Source organism: Ovis canadensis, chromosome 9, assembly GCF_042477335.2.
Source record: "Ovis canadensis isolate MfBH-ARS-UI-01 breed Bighorn chromosome 9, ARS-UI_OviCan_v2, whole genome shotgun sequence".
NCBI classification, from domain to species: Eukaryota; Metazoa; Chordata; class Mammalia; order Artiodactyla; family Bovidae; genus Ovis; species Ovis canadensis.
Genome location: NC_091253.1, coordinates 88,762,145 through 88,780,505, shown reverse-complemented (window position 1 = coordinate 88,780,505; position 18,361 = coordinate 88,762,145). Strand labels below are relative to the sequence as shown.

General features: G+C 51.8%; 1 protein-coding gene across 1 annotated transcript; it reads left to right on the top strand.

Annotated features, from left to right (window-relative positions):
* The first annotated feature begins 12,486 nt into the window (after positions 1-12,486).
* Positions 12,487-13,920, top strand: KCNS2 (potassium voltage-gated channel modifier subfamily S member 2). The gene has a single exon (XM_069600822.1). The coding sequence runs from the start codon at positions 12,487-12,489 to the stop codon at positions 13,918-13,920; it is 1,434 nt and encodes a 477-aa protein (XP_069456923.1).
* Positions 13,921-18,361: the final 4,441 nt, after the last annotated feature.

Genomic DNA, 18,361 nt, shown 5'->3' with positions numbered 1-18,361 from the left:
CAATATTGCATAGGAACCTGGAATGTCAGGTCCATGAACCAAGGCAAATTGGAAGTGGTCAAACAAGAGATGGCAAGAGTGAACGTTGACATTCTAGGAATCAGTGAACTAAAATGGACTGGAATGGGTGAATTTAACTCAGATGACCATTATATCTACTACTGCAGGCAGGAATCCCTCAGAAGAAATGGAGTAGCCATCATGGTCAACAAAAGAGTCCAAAATGCAGTACTTGGATGCAGTCTCAAAAACGACAGAATGATCTCTGTTCGTCTCCAAGGCAAACCATTCAATATTACAGTTATCCAAGTCTATGCCTCAACCAGTAATGCTGAAGAAGCCGAAGTTGAATGGTTCTGTGAAGACCTACAAGACCTTTTAGAACTAACACCTAAAAAAGATGTCCTTTTCATTACAGGGGACTGGAATGCAAAAGTAGGAAGTCAAGAAACACCTGGAGTAACAGGTAGATTTGGCCTTGGAATGTGGAATGAAGCAGGGCAAAGACTAATAGAGTTTTGCCAAGAAAATGCACTGCTCATAGCAAACACCCTCTTCCAACAACACAAGAGAAGACTCTACACATGGACATCACCAGATGGTCAACACTGAAATCAGATTCATTATATTCTTTGCAGCCAAAGATGGAGAAGCTCTATACAGTCAACAAAAACAAGACCAGGAGCTGACTGTGGCTCAGATCATGAAATCCTTATTACCAAATTCAGACTTAAATTGAAGAAAGTAGGGAAAATCACTAGACCATTCAGGTATGACCTAAATCAAATCCCTTATGATTATACAGTGGAAATGAGAAATAGATTTAAGGGCCTAGATCTGATAGATAGAGTGCCTGATGAACTATGGACGGAGGTTCGTGACATTGTACAGGAGAGAGGGATCAAGACCATCCCCATGGAAAAGAAATGCAAAAAAGCAAAATGGCTGTCTGGGGAGGCCTTACAAGTAGCTGTGAAAAGAAGAGAACCGAAAAGCGAAGGAGAAAAGAAAAGATATAAGCATCTGAATGCAGAGTTCCAAAGAATAGCAAGGAGAGATAAGAAACCCTTCCTCAGTGATCAATGAAAAGAAATAGAGGAAAAGAACAGAATGGGAAAGACTAGAGATCTCTTCAAGAAAATTAGAGATACTAAGGGAACATTTCATGCAAAGATAGGCTCAATAAAGGACATAAATGGTCTGGACCTAACAGAAGCAGAAGATATTAAGAAGAGGTGGCAAGAATACACAGAAGAACTGTACAAAAAAGATCTTCACGACCCGGATAATCACAATGGTGTGATCACTCATCTAGAGCCGGACATCCTGGAATGTGAAGTCAAGTAGGCCTTAGAAAGCATCACTACGAACAAAGCTAGTGGAGGTGATGGCATTCTAGTTGAGCTATTTCAAATCCTGAAAGATGATGCTGTGAAAGTGCTGCACTCAATATGCCAGCAAATTTGGAAAACTCAGCAGTGGCCACAGGACTGGAAAAGGTCACTTTTCATTCCAATCCCAAAGAAAGGCAATGCCAAAGAATGCTCAAACTACCACACAATTGCACTCATCTCACATGCTAGTGAAGTAATGCTCAAAATTCTCCAAGCCAGGCTTCAGCAATACATGAACCGTGAACTTTCTGATGTTCAAACTGGTTTTAGAAAAGGCAGAGGAACCAGAGATCAAATTGCCAACATCCACTGGATCATGGAAAAAGCAAGAGAGTTCCAGAAAAACATCTCTTTCTGCTTTCTTGACTATGCCAGAGCCTTTGACTGTGTGGATCACAATAAACTGTGGAAAATTCTGAAAGAGATGGGAATACCAGATCACCTGACCTGCCTGTTGAGAAATTTGTATGCAGGTCAGGAAGCAACAGTTAGAACTGGACATGGAACAACAGACTGGTTCCAAATAGGAAAAGGAGTACGTCAAGGCTGTATATTGTCACCCTGCTTATTTAATTTATATGCAGAGTACATCATAAGAAACGCTGGACTGGAAGAAACACAAGCTGGAATCAAGATTGCCGGGAGAAACATCAATCACCTCAGATATGCAGATGACACCACCCTTATGGCAGAAAGTGAAGAGGAACTAAAAAGTCTCTTGATGAAAGTGAAAGAGGAGAGTGAAAAAGTTGGCTTAAAGCTCAACATTCAGAAAACGAAGATCATGGCATCTGGTCCCATCACTTCATGGGAAATAGATGGGGAAACAGTGGAAACAGTGTCAGACTTTATTTTGGGGGCTCCAAAATCACTGCAGATGGTGACTGCAGCCATGAAATTAAAAGACGCTTACTCCTTGGAAGGACATTTATGACCAACCTAGATAGCATATTCGAAAGCAGAGACATTACTTTGCCGACTAAGGTCCGTCTTGTCAAGGCTATGGTTTTTCCAGTGGTCATGTATGGCTGTGAGAGTTGGACTGTGAAGAAAGCTGAGTGCTGAAGAATTGATGCTTTTGAACTGTGGTGTTGGAGAAGACTCTTGAGAGTCCCTTGGACTGCAAGGAGATCCAACCAGTCCATTCTGAAGATCAGCCCTGGGATTTCTTTGGAAGGAATGATGCTAAAGCTGAAACTCCAGTACTTTGGCCACCTCATGTGAAGAGTTGACTCATTGGAAAAGACTCTGATGGTGGGAGGGATTGGAGGCAGGAGGAGAAGGGGACAACTGAGGATGAGATGGCTGGATGGCATCACTGACTCGATGGGCGTGAGTCTGAGTGAACTCCGGGAGTTTGCGATGGACAGGGAGGCCTGGCGTGGTGCGATTCATGGGGTCGCAAAGAGTCGGACACGACTGAGCGACTGAACTGAACTGAACTGACTCTTTGCAACCCCACAATCGTAGCCATCCAGGCTCCTCTGTCCATGGGATTTCCTCTGTCCGTGGGATTTCCCAAGCAAGAAAACTGAGTGGGTTGCCATTCCCTTCTTCTGAGGATCTTCCTGACCCAGGGATTGAACTCATGTCTCTTGCATTGCAGGTGGATTCTTTATCACTCAGCCATCGGGGAAGCCCAGGGTGAGCAGTAGGTACTAGAAAACTCAACCTTTGAAATTTCGATGTCTTAATATTTATGCTGTGAACTTCTGGTAAGTCCAGATTTTTCTCAAAAAAAAAAAAAATTCCTGTAATGTAAGCTTGTTTTGCTAAGTCATTTGGATTTCCCAGCTCCGGTTATTTAGAATAAGTGCAATGTAAGGAAATGAATTTCCTTTAATAAGAACGAGAGCAAAGGAAACAAGAATCCCAAGACGACTGCAGCATTTCCCTGGGGCCGGGCTGGCAGGCCACTCACAGTGGAAGGGGGTGGGGGCCAGAGGAGGTGGCTCTTCTAGCATCGAATTCCTCACCTCTCCTGGTCCCAAGTCACACAGCTTCCTACCATGATAAAAATATCCAAAGCCTCATCATTTAGCCAGATTTAATTAAAGCTGCCCTAAATTAAGAAAATCTAGTCATTGTTTGCATTCCTAGATGCCTATGTTTAGTTGAGTAGCACGTAAGCAAAGAAATGAAAAAATTAGCTTAATTTTTTGGCTGCGGGGAAGAGTGTGAATTGGTTTTCTGTCACTTGCGGGGAACATCTTGTGTCTTCCCTCAGCTGGGTGTCTCTGATGGGATTGCTTCTTCCCACCCTCCTGAAGGGCTCTGAGGACAAGCTGCTGTTTGGCTCTGACCCGAGGAAACTTCTAGAGCCCACGGAGAGCCCAGCTCATTGTGGGCAGGGTTGGGGAGCTCCTCCAGAGAGTGACTGCCCACCCACCCAGGGCTCGGAGCAACCAAAAGCTCATGCCAAGTGGGTCACTTATGAGCATTTTCCCTCTGCCCAGGGCTGAGCTGAGCACCAGGGAAGGGTTCAGAATCTTACTTTCTATCTAAAAAAAAGAATAAAAATTAATCAGGAATATTTCTAGATTCCCTGGCTGGGAAGGAATAGCTGTAATGGCTGAGATAGGTGTGAGTCTCACCTCTAGAGTCAGCCTGTCTTGCTTTGAATCCCAGCAATGTCACTGGTTAGCTCTGTAACCTTGGACATATTACCCCCCATTTCGGTGCCTGTTTATCTTCAGAAAATTGTAATACATACCACATAGGCTCATTGTGAGGACTAACCTAGTTCACAGATCTGAAACCCTTAGAAGGGTGCCTGGATTAAGGAAGTGACCAACAAATGTTACTTCCATTATTATCATAAGGGGAGGGGTGCTACCTATCCCTGGGAACTCTGACTTGGTTGCCTGTGACAGCCTCCCTGACACTGTACTTCCAGGGCACCTCTCTGTTAAAATACTGAAGAGCTTTTAATTTTTATTTTAAATCTAGGAAGCCAATCACCTTGACAGGCTGATGTGTAAGCAATGTGTGATCTGAACAGATAGGGAGAACTGCAAGAAGGATGGGACCCCATTGGCTATCCAGGGTTTGAGTCCAGCAGTAAAGATGTCATAGGAACAGCCTAGAGTGAAGAATCTCTCAGCAAACCCAGAGCAGAATCAGGCCCTGGAGTAACCATGGAAACAGGAGCCCACAGAGGGATGGGAAAGTGGGTGGATGGATGGATCCATCAATGGCGATGGATGGGTAGCTGGGTGGGTGTCACTTTCACAGAAGAGTGAAGGCCTGTGGGCTGCTGTGAGCACCTCTGAGCTGTGGGAAGCTTTGGGAGGGGAGAGGAGGGGGGAATGTGTCCTAGGGTAGACAGTTGGCCATGGTAAAGGAAGAAAGAGAATCTTTCCCTGAGAGATTCCCCCCAAGTTCTTAGCCTAGGGAAGAAGTGGAGATCAAAGGAAGAGGAGGGGAGCAGGCTTCCAGCCTCTGCAGCTTCCAGGTTGGGTTTCCGGCCCAGAGAGTCTTGACCTATTTAATATCTTGTATTCCATGGTTCTTTTGCCTGATTCTCCACTGCTTGCGTTCAAGAACTGGGCTTGACCCTTCCTCAGACCTGTCATGTGGTTCAGGGCTGAAAACACCATTCTGAGAAAAGGGCAACAAAGTCTCATCTGACCATCTCAGTCCCAGCTCAGGGCTCCCCTGGGCCCGTGGCCTGAAGTCCTTCCAGCTGGGGAAAACTTCAGTCACACCCCATGGCGAGGAGCGGGTGGGGACACTCCTGTGTTCCCTCCTCCCACCTTGGGAGAAACGGACACAGGGTGGCCACAGCATCTGTTACCCCTACAGGAACAGGGGTGCTGATGCCCCCAAATACTCTTCTTCTGGAAATTTCCTCCACTTCTCCCGGTTATATGGGGCCAGTAGCTGAGTTCTGGCCAAAGGAAAGTGGCAGGAGTGAAGTCTGCCCCTTCCAGACCTGGCCTTGGAAACGGCTCATGCCATCAGCCAAGCTCTTTCTTCATCTCCCATCTGGATGTAGACGATCCCGGGGAAGGATTCCAAGGCCCTGGAAACTGACAGAGCTCAAGATAGAAGGAACCTGGGTTCTAGACATCACTAGGTGGAAAGCCGCTCCCAAACACCCCACTGAACAATAATATGAGTGAGAAATGACACCTTTACTAACTGAAGAGAGTGGGATTGGCCCAGTGGTAAAGAACCCACCTGGCAACGCAGGAGATGCAAGTTCAATCCCTGGGTTGGGGAGACCCCCTGGAGAGGGAAATGGCAACCCACTCCAGTATTCTTGCCTGGGGAATCCTATGGACAAAGGAGCCTAGAGAGCTACAGTCCATAGGGTTGCAAAGAGTCAGACATGACTGAGCATGAGCAGGCATACAAAAAAAAAAAAATACAACTGGGATTGGGAGGTCTGGTTACAGCAATTACCCTGCACTTGGGATCATTAAGAAGCCAGACTTTGGAACCAGAGAGACATGTGTGAGTCTAAACACCTCACTTTATGGGCACCAGTAAAATAAGGTTAATAATGGTGCCCAAGGGGTGGAGAGCAGGAGGCAAGCAGAAAGCTTAGCATGGGGCCGATCACATCACAAGCACTCAGCAGCTGGTACTAATCACGATTAATGTTTTGAGCACTTGTTCTGCACCAGGCCTCCCTCTATCGTTACCCTTATCCTCATCCCTCTCAGCTTCATTTTCACCACTATCTTCACCTTCTTTGGCCACCTGCCCTGGTGGATGGTTGCTGAGATGCTTCACTGCCTGAGGGCCTTGAGGTAAATGCTCCTGATCGGGTATTCTCTATCCTGGGCCCGGAGAGGAAGGTGAGTGGGAGGGGCTGGGGGCTTCAGTCCAGGCGGTCAGTCACCCAGAAAAGGGTCAAGAGAGGAGGGACAGCAGAAGCGACATGCCTGAGGCAGACGGAGAGGGAGTTCCCGAGGCGCTGGGGCTCCGACTCCACACGGTGGGTTTTGAGGAGGGCCTAGTGTGGAGGGGAAAGATGGCCAGACCCTGGGCAAGAGTGAGACTAGGAGATATGCTGTCCTCTTGTGAATTTCCCTGGTGGCGACCTTAATTCCAAATTGAATCAAGTTCATCTTCTTTTCTCCAGCCTTGCCCCAGGATGTTCTGGGGAACACAGTGAAGGGCCCCCCAAAGGAGCAGTACCCAGAGGGGGGCTCAGTACACAGAGATGGGACTTGGAGCAGCAGGCCCAAGAGCTGTGACCTTGAAGTCCCAACCCTTCAGGAGCAGGCCCTGGACACGCCAGCTCGGGGACATCTGATCCCCTTTCCAATAAGGGATTCAGAGAGGAGCGCTTTGGAATCAATGTTCATTCCCTTGTCATCCTCCTGGGGGCACCTAGGGGATGGGAGCTGTAAGAGGAGAGGAGGGTGGTCTCTGGGAAGAAAGCCAAATAGCCTAGGCAAGGACTTGCAGGGTATAAATTCAGTCTGGCATCCAAAAACGATGCAACAGCTATATGAAAATTTGCTGTTGCCTCTTGAGAAAACACTTAATGAGGTATTGCATTCATAATGCAGCAAAACTTCTTAAAATCCATCATTTCCCAACTTTCTCTCAGTCTCCCCCACCAGTCCCCCCTCCCCTACGCCCTCCTTCCCAAGCCTCAGCCCCGCTTTCCCAGCACAGGTCTCCCCGCCTGCTTCCCTCTTCTGTTCAGCCTCTGCCCCCAGCAGCTTCTCTGTGCCCTTTTCCACCCTAAATCCAAGGAGGGGAAGGAGCCAGATTCTGAGAGGCGCCGTCCCCAGGAGACCTGCAGGAGACAGGAATTGAGAGCAGGTGGTAAAAAAGGCCCCCAGCCTTTATGGTGCGCCCGACTTCAGACAGGCAGGGACCCTAAAGTCAGAACAGGAGTGGGTGCTTACTGAGCTAAGACATAGCCCCTGCCCTCGGTGCTGATCATGGGGCTGCACTAGGGCACAAAGCTCTGTGCCAAGGCCCCTAAAGACAGGATGCGCAAGGTCTGAGTCTCAGTTACAGGCTCCACACTGTGATCACCTGGGGGCTGGGGGGTGCTTAGAGAAAACCCTGACTCCATGGGCCCAGCACCAGGGATCATGATTTAATTGGCCTGGGTGGAGGCCCAAGGCATCCAGGGGCATCAGGTATTTTAAAATCTCAAGTGATTCCAATGTGCAGCCAGGAATGAGATCCATTAGACTAATCAATTGCCTGGGAGAGCACCCTGGAGCCTGGGAGATCTGGGCCACAGCCCCAGGCACAGCAATTCTTCCCCCTCCAGCTGCTGTCCTGATCCCCCTGGAGGAAGAAGAGGGGGCACAGGCTAACGTGAAACAGAAGATGGAGCCTCATTCATATCCATCACACAATCACATATTCAATAACTGCTTAATATGAGCGCTGCGGGGAAAATGGTAGGAACTGACTGAGGTGTCCGTTTAGATGGGGCAGCCAGGCTTCTCTGGCAGTGACACTGAAATCAAGAACTGAGTGACAAGAAGGCACCTGCCCTGTGAATGTGCTGGGGCAAGCAGCGAGAACAGCAGGTGCAAAGGCCCTGTGGAGGCAGCCAAGGGGCCTGGGGCTGGGGCATCCTTGATGTAGAAGAAGCCAAGGGCTGAAGTCTGCTGGGTAGGGGGCACATCCTGGGGGATCTTGGAACTCAGGGCCGGCATGCCTCTTATGCTCAGTTCTGTGGGAAGCCCCTGGGAGGTTTTCAGGAGGGATTGGTAAGACCTGATTTGTGTTTCTAAGAGACACTCTGGCTGGGATGGGAAGGGTGGCTGATGGGAAGCAGGATGGAGGCCCGTGATCAGTCCACTCCAGCGAGGCGGGGGTGAGCTCGGCTCCTCCACGTGGGGGAATGTAGGTCAGGCAGCCCAGCCCCCTCAGCCAAGCTGCCAGGGCAGCCCCCTCTCCTGTCAGAGAAAAAAGCCGACTCTGAGATGTGTGGGCTCCACCGACAGATCAGTGTTGGCAGAGGAGGCAGAGATAACAATCGCCCAGGTGCAGGGGATCTGGGCCGCTGCCTGGGGCCCTCTCTGTCCCTCTCCTGGGGTGCCTTCCCCCATCCTGCCACCTCTCCAGGATCCCCCAAGCAGGCCATACCAGGGGCAGGTCTTGTGGGTGGCTGGAGCAGGCAGCCGTATTTTAAGATCAGGGCTCAGGCCTCTAAATAAACCATAAACACAGCCAGCTTCCCAGGCACAGGAGGGAGATGACTCCATTCCTCTTCAGTGCAGCGACTGGGAAATAAACCAGTGGCTCTGCCTGTCGCACACACTTAACCCTCTGCAAAGGCGGCTGTCAGACCCAAAGCCTCTGCCGCGGCCTTCGCAAGAAATAACTGATGTGCCCCAGACCCCGGCTTCTCCTTGGGGCACCAAGTTCACATTCCCATTCAAGGGAGGGTGGGCGTGGGGACTTGTCCTTGATCCCAGGAAAGGCTGACAAAGGACAGGAATGGACACGGGGCCCCTGAGGGGCTGGGGCCTGTTTCAGTCAGCTGCTGAAGGAGACAAGGGACAGGCAGAGAGAGAAGGAAGATGCTAAGATGGGGGCAGAGGGAGGCTGGTCAGAGCAGAGGCAGAAAAGAGGCTTGTGGACCCCATCGTGGAGCTGGTGGGCACTCTGGGGGCCTGGCAGAGCCCTGGTGTCTGCAGGCAGGTGGGTAGCCGTGAATGTGGGAGAAACAAAGAGAACCAAAAGGTGGGAGGGGGCTGGGGGAGGCTCTCTCTCCATGGGTGAAATCTTCCACGACCACAAAGGAAGAAGGAATGAGCAAAGAACAAAAGCAGACAGAACAGAAGGAGGCAGGCAAATAAATAGAGCAGGGGAGGGAGGAGAGCCATAAAGTCATCAAACCCAAGAGCTTCTGGGGGAGAGGGACCCTCCAGATGGAAAAGGTGATTTATGCTTTAAGCTCAACTAGGAGAAGAGTCAGGGGCGAGGCCAAGGCCACGGGAGTGGCCAGGAGTGGGGGCCGTGCTGCAGAAACCACGCAGACACGTGGTGGTGAAGCAGAAGCAAGGCTGTGAGCTTCCGGGCGGCCTGGAGCCAGGCAGGGCACAGTGAGGGGATGGGGAGAAGGGCAGAGAGAGTCACAGGCATTGCTGCTATGGGCGCCTGCAGAAGGGGGGTGGGTCTCACAGCTGCCACCAACTCAAGGGGAGGGGATGGAAACACAGCGCCAACACACTGATCATGCGTGCATTTACACAAACACACTCTCAGCAAGGGCTGGCGCACTCTCAGCAGCACTCCTATGGGGATAAAAGAGACCCAGGGGCCCCCAGACAGCAGCCCGGCCAGGTGTGGGGAGAGCCGCAGACTTCCAGTGATAGATCCAGCAGAAGACGGAAGACCTAAAAGACCCAAGTCCACTGACCCAAAAGAAACAGGGATGGAGACAAAGACAGCAGACACCAGATTCTCCCTCGCCCTCTATTTGTGTGTGTCTCTTTCTCCATCTCTGTCTAGTCTGTCTATCTCTCTCTCGCACACACACACACCTCTCTCTCTATAAACTTCAGACAAAAGAGAATGGAAGCTCATACTATATAGCCTTTTCCACACTATTCTCCCTCGCACCTGCCTCCTTGGGATCCCCGTGCCTGCAGAAACCTGTAGGAACATGAGTGTGGAGCCCTAGTGCAGGTAACACACTGGCACACACAACCCCTCTCCCCCGTACCCAGAGGCAGGTGGCTAGCACAGGGACAGGGTGCCTCTATATAAAGCCAGGCTTGGTTCCACCAAAGTCCATATGAAACCAGCTCGAGGGTCTTCCCCAGGCCCTCCAAGGAGTCCCAGAGCACTCAAGCTCTGCAGAGCACCTGTCTAGCTGAGGTGGCATTACCTGGGTGTTGTAAGGAAAATACATGCTGCCTGCAGTGGCTGGGGTGGCTGCTCTGGTAGTCCAGAGCCACAGAGGGCTTTCCTGGGACCTGGAGCCCACCAGCTCCCTGCTAAGTTCACGTTGTGCTTCCCATCTTGTCGAAAGGGGACTGCGCAAGGGGCTGAAGCCAAGGGGAGGGGGGCTCCCCAGGGACTGTGGGTCCATTTCTCAGCTCTAACACAGCGGCAGTGCTTTGAGGAACAACCGTAGGAGACCAAGAGCTCAAATCGGGGCCACTGGTCTCCTGGGGAATGCAGACATGGGTACTACGCACATCTATGCTGGATCCACACCCGCCAACTCCCGGTGGTGTCCACATACACACGTTTCGCGTTTCATTCGGCACTCGGACCCGGTCACAGCCCCACGGAATACTATGCTGTATACAGCACGCTGTACACACAGCTTACAGTCTGCCATTGTGTGCACACATCACAATGACAAGCCCCGGCTTCCCCTGTTCTGACACACTGTACACATTTCCCCCACTACCCCAGAGGTCCTATTTTTAATTAACGCTGCGCAGACCGTGCAAAGCCCTACTTTCCTCAGTCTATACACACCGACACACACAGTTCCCAGCCATCCTCCGAAGCTGGCACACCACGTCGGCCTGCACACACACAGTGCCCACACAGAGCTCCCAAACAGAACTCCGTGACTCCCTCCCACGCCGGTAGGGCCTGCGCTGCCGGCCCCAGCAAGCTAGGCTGAGCTCGACCTTGGGTTTCCGTGCCCCCCGCTTCTCCCCCCTCTTCTCTCATTCCTTTCCTCACCACCCCGCTTCCCCCGCAGCCTCAGGAAACTTTTCAGCAGGTCCCTGAAAGGGGGAAACCTGGAGTTCCTCACGTCCCGCCCTTCCCCCTCGGACGGATGCAAGTCGCCAGTCATTCCCCAGGTCGGCTCCGCCCGAGAGACTCAAGTAGGGAAAGGTCACCGTAGGCAGCCCCCTGCCTGCGCCCTGGGAGCAAGAGGGTGGTCATAACAGCCTGTCATCAGGGGAGGTAGGTGAGTGATCGGGAAAGGTGTCGGCTCGGCCTCGAGCCGCGGGCGCCAAGGGGTCTCCGCGACGCCGAGGCGGTAGCCTCTCCGGAGTCCGGGCGGCGGCCTCGCGGGGAGCTGGGAGGCGCGGAGCTGTCCGTTCAGCACCACCGCGCCGCGCCCCAGAGCAGGGCCCGCGCAGAGGCGCACGGGCTCGGCTCCCGCTCCGGCTCCCGCGGGCTGCGGCGCGAGTCGTTGTCTCTCCTCGGTGCCGAGGGGCGCGCGGATCTAAAGGAGGGGTGGGCTCTGCTAGCGTCGGGGCCACGCAGCCACCTGTGAGCCTCCCGCAACTGCGGACGGCGGCGGCCTCTCCGGCCGGAGACAGGAGGCGCTCGGCGGACCCCGCCCGCCCGCCGGGCGCACACACAGGCGCACACACACTCAGAGCACCCTCGCGCACACGCACAGCCAGCCGGCAGCGGCGGCCGCAGCGATGCTCGCCGGCAGGTCGGGGAAGTTTCCCGCCGGCCTCGGCCGCGGGCCCCAGAGCTCGCAGGTAAGCGCTTCCAGAACGCGCAGGGCGAGCCGGGGTAGCTCCGCCGGGTAAGGCGCGGCGCACGCGGCTCGGGGGCACGGCGCCAGGCGGGCGGGGGAAGCCCGGGGCGGAGGACGAGGGGGGCTTCAGTCTTGGGGGGCTGGACTCCGGCGGCGCCGGGCCGGCCCCTTTACCCTGTCCTGGGGTTAAGGACTCGAGAGGTGGATTTCCCCGCCTCCCCCTCCCGATGCTACGCGCCCCCCCATCTCGGCCCAGCCCTGCCGGTGCGCATCCCAGCTCTGGTCCCGCCTGTCTGCGGCGAGAGGGCGGGGGCGTCTCCTCGGCCCGCCCACGGGCAAGGTCAGCTCGCAGCTCGCGGAGCCGCTGGGGTGCGACCCCGGGCAGCGGAAAGCGACCGACAGAACCCCCAGGATGAGGGTGCGGGCGCGGCCATGCTAGTGGAAGCACAACCCGCCCTCCCCAACTCCAAGCCTTTCTTTGGGAGGCGGGGAGGCAGAGCCCAGAGAACGGTCCTCCCATCCCAGTGTCCTTCAGTACTCAGAGACCCGCTGGAGAGGACCGGGCGCGCTAGAGACGGGTGGGGAGAAGGGAAGGGGTGCCCGAGCCCTGAGCGCCGGGCGCTCACCCGACGCGCTTGCTTTGGCTTCCAGGTGTAGCGCCCCCGCGCGGCGCGGGCGGCCGGCGTCTCCAGCATGACTGGCCAGAGCCTGTGGGACGTGTCGGAGGCCAACGTCGAGGATGGAGAGATCCGCATCAACGTGGGCGGCTTCAAGAAGCGGTTGCGCTCGCACACGCTGCTGCGCTTCCCCGAAACGCGCCTGGGCCGCCTGCTGCTCTGCCACTCGCGCGAGGCCATTCTGGAGCTCTGCGACGACTACGACGATGCCCAGCGCGAGTTCTACTTTGACCGCAACCCGGAGCTCTTCCCCTACGTGCTGCACTTCTACCACACCGGCAAGCTTCACGTCATGGCAGAGCTGTGCGTCTTCTCCTTCAGCCAGGAGATTGAATACTGGGGCATCAACGAGTTCTTCATCGACTCCTGCTGTAGCTACAGCTACCACGGCCGCAAAGTGGAGCCCGAGCAGGAGAAGTGGGACGAGCAGAGCGAGCAGGAGAGCACCACGTCCTCCTTCGACGAGATCCTGGCCTTCTACAACGACGCCTCCAAGTTCGATGGGCAGCCCCTGGGCAACTTTCGCAGACAGCTGTGGCTGGCGCTGGACAACCCCGGCTACTCGGTCCTGAGCAGGGTCTTCAGTGTCCTGTCCATCCTCGTGGTGCTGGGGTCCATCATCACCATGTGTCTCAATAGCCTGCCAGACTTCCAGATCCCTGACCGCCAGGGCAACCCGGGCGAGGACCCCAGGTTCGAAATTGTGGAGCACTTTGGCATTGCCTGGTTCACCTTTGAGCTGGTGGCGAGGTTCGCCGTGGCCCCCGACTTCCTCAAGTTCTTCAAGAACGCCCTAAACCTGATCGACCTCATGTCCATCGTCCCCTTTTACATCACGCTTGTGGTGAACCTGGTCGTGGAGAGCACGCCTACCTTGGCCAACTTGGGCAGGGTGGCCCAGGTCCTAAGGCTGATGCGGATTTTCCGCATCTTAAAGCTGGCCAGACACTCCACTGGCCTCCGCTCCCTGGGGGCCACCCTGAAATATAGCTACAAGGAAGTAGGGCTGCTTCTGCTCTACCTCTCTGTGGGGATTTCCATCTTTTCCGTAGTGGCCTATACCATCGAAAAGGAGGAGAACGAGGGCCTGGCCACCATCCCCGCCTGCTGGTGGTGGGCCACCGTTAGTATGACTACCGTAGGGTACGGGGATGTGGTCCCGGGGACCACAGCAGGGAAGCTGACCGCCTCTGCCTGCATCCTGGCAGGTATCCTGGTGGTGGTACTACCCATCACCTTGATCTTCAATAAATTCTCCCACTTTTATCGGCGCCAGAAGCAACTTGAGAGTGCTATGCGCAGCTGTGACTTCGGAGATGGAATGAAGGAGGTCCCTTCCGTCAATTTAAGGGACTATTATGCCCATAAAGTTAAATCCCTCATGGCGAGCCTGACGAACATGAGCAGGAGCTCGCCAAGTGAACTAAGTTTAAATGATTCCCTACATTAGCTGGGAGGGCTTGACATCCTCAAACCCACATTGCTGAGCTGTCTCTTGTGCCTCTGGCACGGTTCAGGTATCCTAGGGTTATGGCGTGAGGAGTATGCCCAGCCCCAAAGGGGAGAAAATGCATGGGATCTGCACCCCAGGTTGCTTCTACAGTATTTAGGATCATTTTTAGAGGGTGGTGTGTCTGACACCATGCCTTTGCACCTTTCAGTGAAATGACACTCACTGGTCTTCGCATCGTGGGCATAATATGTTCACCTTTCTGCCGGATGAGTACCACCTAGAATGCTAATTTCTCCGTTCATTGTATTCTCTCATCTAGTGCTCATGGCCCAGGACTGTCTCTGAGTTGTTTGTGCTCCTGTTTCTGAGGCTGTCATGTGAGTTCCGTACAAAAAGCCCCCACAAATACGTCCTGTGGAAACACATCTGTGGGGCCTGCAAGGATAGGAAGAGGTTTTGCTCACAGTCGGGTGAAAACAAAATCTCAATTCTTTATCCATTGCTTTCATTTAGTTTTAATATCAAACAAAGAGAATGTGAAGTTAAGCAGACATGACCGATTCAAGTCTGTGAGTTGTTTGTCAATGATCTGTAAGCCTTGTGACCTGCATGGGTACCCTGCTCACCTTTCAAATGATGTACACCCCTGTTCACCTCTAAATGTTGCTCTTTAGAGAATGTTATTTTGTTAAACATGTAGTGAAGATTGAAAATTTCCCCAAGAATAGATGCATTAGGGCTAGGGATTTCAGCTGAACATAGGCCAAATCGCATGATGCTTGAAGATCTTTCAGAATCAGGCCTCACTCTTTCCTGGGTGGTTGCAGGGACATTTATTTCTTGCTGAGGTTGCTGGTCTAGGTCATGTGACCAAACTTTGCTGTGTCTTAGCTATTCGCATGTTTCTGGAATGTTCCTTTTTTAAGGTGTTTAGAAATAAGATCGTGTTGTCTTTCTCAACTAACAAGTTCACTGTTGTATTGTCTTTCTGAGGCAAACATTGTTGGGCTGCTAGCAAGGGCAGTAGCTTAGAAAATTTTGTTACCTGCTCTGAAAGCTTAGATAAAGCTTTTATTTCCAAGCAGAGTTTACTTAGATAATTTTGCTTCTAGGATACGGTATGTAACACACAATGCTCTAATCACCCCCAGAGTTCCTGGTTTGACATGGACACCTGGTGGCATGGAAGTGTGTACTCAAAATATAGACAAATGGCTTATCCAGGATGGAAATATTACAGTTCTTATTTCCATTTCAGCTGCCTTTTTTTGGGGGGAAGGTTGGTGGAGGCCAGGAGAAAGGAGAGTTGTAAAACAAAAAAGCATAGTTAATAAAATATCATAAATAATTGCAAACTTCTTGAAAAGCTTGATGCTATTTTAAAGACCCTTAAACTTTCAAACTTGGGTTGAAGGTTAAGAACTCTTTCCTTTTCCAAAATGCCCTTCCTCCTTCTTCTTCAGTTAACCAGCATGTAGCATTTTGAAGGGTTAACTTGGGTAGTTCTCTGTTATATTCTAGGCAATCAGATGGTGTTCCAGTTGGCCTCCATTGTTGTTCTTCTTTGGAAAGGCTACAGAATCCAGGGGTCCACACGTGGAGTCAGGCAGGCTTTTTCTCGAGGGCTTGGATCTTCCTTAGAAAGGTCCATTTCGTCTCTTAGTTGGTTGAAGGCAGTACATACCCTTCAGATAGAGTGAGGATCTTGTCAGAGGCTTTATGTACTTGTAGTTGCCATGGCTACTACAGAGCGGGTCATTTGGTGGATGAACGCACTCGTCACTTACGCCTTTGGGTCCCCAGTTCAAGTCTTTCCATCAGACTGGAGCCTCGTAGGGAGCAAGGAGGCAGCCACCTCCTAGCGCTACCTGATCTACCATCTACTCTGTTTCCCAGAAATATTAGGGAAGGTGAGATGCCTTAGGGGCAACCAGCCACCAAGTCAGACACGCAGGGTTATTTCTCAGAATTTGCACATGTAGCACTTGGCTTTGGCTGATGTTTGCAGCATTGGAAGGCAGAGAATTTATGAAATCATCTCCAGCTGCACTGGGGCAGGTGATGGTACAAACTCATGAAGACTGCTCAGTTTGCCAAGGCTGATGGTATTGGGTCACTGAGCATAGTATCCACAGTCACTGACCAGAACACTTGTGAAAAGAGGAAACAAGGCCGGAGGCTAAATAGCTCAGTCACTCTCCTCAGTATTCTTTTTAAACAGGAAGGTTTTTACCACTGAAACAGAGATACTTCTAGTGGTTACTCTTTGCTGATATGAAAGCTGGAAAACTTTTCATTTTGGTGATGACTTGCATTTATCTGGTGCCTTTCATTGGGGGAATCCCAAAGTGCTTTAGAGACTGTCTTTTTAATATCTTTTGTACAGACATATATATATATACTCTTATAAAATATTATTTTGCCCATCCTGGAATTTCAGTCACTTCCAAGCATGAGAATAGCCTAACAGCATTGAGGGCTCCAAGCAGTGGTTTCAGATAAGAGGGCGAGAAACCAACCCAGCGGGCTTGAACACTGGAGTTAATTCCCACAGAGAATGAAGATGGAACTCTGATCCAGGGAGAAAGAACCCTTCCTTCCTTTCCCATAAAGTAGCACCAAGGTACCAGGTACGCAGTTCACAAGAGCTCTCGGGGGGGCTTTGATTAACCTTGTCAGATAACATTTGATGGAGCAGTTTCTTCTGGTCCCTGAAACTATTCGGTGCAGGGAAGGGGTTGGGGAGGGGTTGGGGAAATTTTCTGTTCTGTTTCTGGAGTTGAGAGTATGATTATTAGCTGACAGCTTTGACTACCAGGCTGCCAGACTGACCCATCAACCCCCTTTGGAGGACACAGTTGAAGCTTCAAAGCACCTATGTCCAGCTGTGGGCTTGAGAACAGCTTCACTGCCAACACTTGAAGGTTGTTCTTTTCAAAGCCATTGGGACAAAGATATAGGTCATGCTTTTCTCGAAATGTATGTGATGAGCATTTTGAGAGTGCTGGCTGGGAAGTGACACCGTGTCTTTACTGCATAGATGCATGTTGGTTATCGTCCAGTGTTTTCTGTCAACCCCCTACATTTCCTGGCTTTGTTACCAAGGAGGGGCATCTTGTAATGCCGAGCTGATGTGTAGCTCCTAAGGTAGTAATTGGTATTTACCGCTTGGATTTGTTATTTCTTCTCGTCTTAGTGTTCAAATAATGGAACTACCTGCTAATTCTTGCCTCACTTCGAAGAAAATAGTATGTTATGCACTTTGGGATAGCCGTGATCTGTACACGCTGTGTGTTATCTCCTTGAAGGCTTAACTGGTATTTCTTGTATGTTTTAACAGCATGACTTGTTACAGAGTTGTAATTTTAAAAAATCAAGAACGCTATATTTGTGCTGTCAGTTTTAACACTCATTAACGTGCTACTGTGCAAGCATTGATGCAACCCCAAGAAGCCCCTCTGTGTGATGGCTGCATTTTAGCCTCTCTGCCTTGACTCAGCAATGAGGGGTAACACTGACACACTCAGGACTCCAGCCTCGAAGAGTATGAGGATTAAATAGAAAATGGTTGCTGACACTCCCTTAGGGCACTTCAGTTACACATGGAGTGGCAGACACAACAAGGGCATTCAACACTGGGAACCAGATTTCTTGAGAAAGACTGGGCTTTTTGAGCATTTGTTGGGAAGGGAGAGGTGTTCATTCTTCTTTGAGCGTATGGAGAGGTGGGGTCCCTTTTTCACCAGGACCTGGAGCGACCAGCCTGCTCTGTAGTGGGAATGGTTATGAGTTATTGGAGCCCCTGTGAAACAGACACCCTGGGAGGGTTTGCCCCTCCCCTCCTGTCTCGTTCAGTACCACCGACAGGCCTGCCAGTGCCAACCTACCCCACCTGGTTGCCATGCCCCCCACTGCTCCAGTGCCTCCCTGGCAGCAAGTTGGGGTCCTGTGTAACCAGAGTGTTCCAGCTGGTTTGCTGTGACTATTGCTGGGGAATCGGCCCTTAGCACCTACTTAACCCAGTAGTGACCTAGCCTATGGGGCTTCCCCGGTGGCTCAGTGGTAAAGGATATACCTGCAATGCAGGAGATGCAGGTTCAATCCCTGGGTCAAAAAGATCCCCCTGGAGGAGGGTATAGCAACCCACTCCAGTATTCTTGCCCGGCAATCCCACGGACAGAGGAGCCTGGCAGGTACAGTCAGTAAGATCTCAAAGAGTTGGACACAGTTGAATGACTGAGCATACACGCCTGTGTGACCTAGCCTATGAGCCATTCTGAAGGCCACGTAAACTGTAAGGAGGTTCCTGGGCTTTGCTCCCAGTTTTGCCTTCAACTCTGTGATCTTAGGCACCTCACTTGGCCTCCCTGAACCTCACATCCCCCTGCTGCAGAATGAGAAGCCTAGATTAGATCAACCTTAAAGCCCTGCCCAGTTC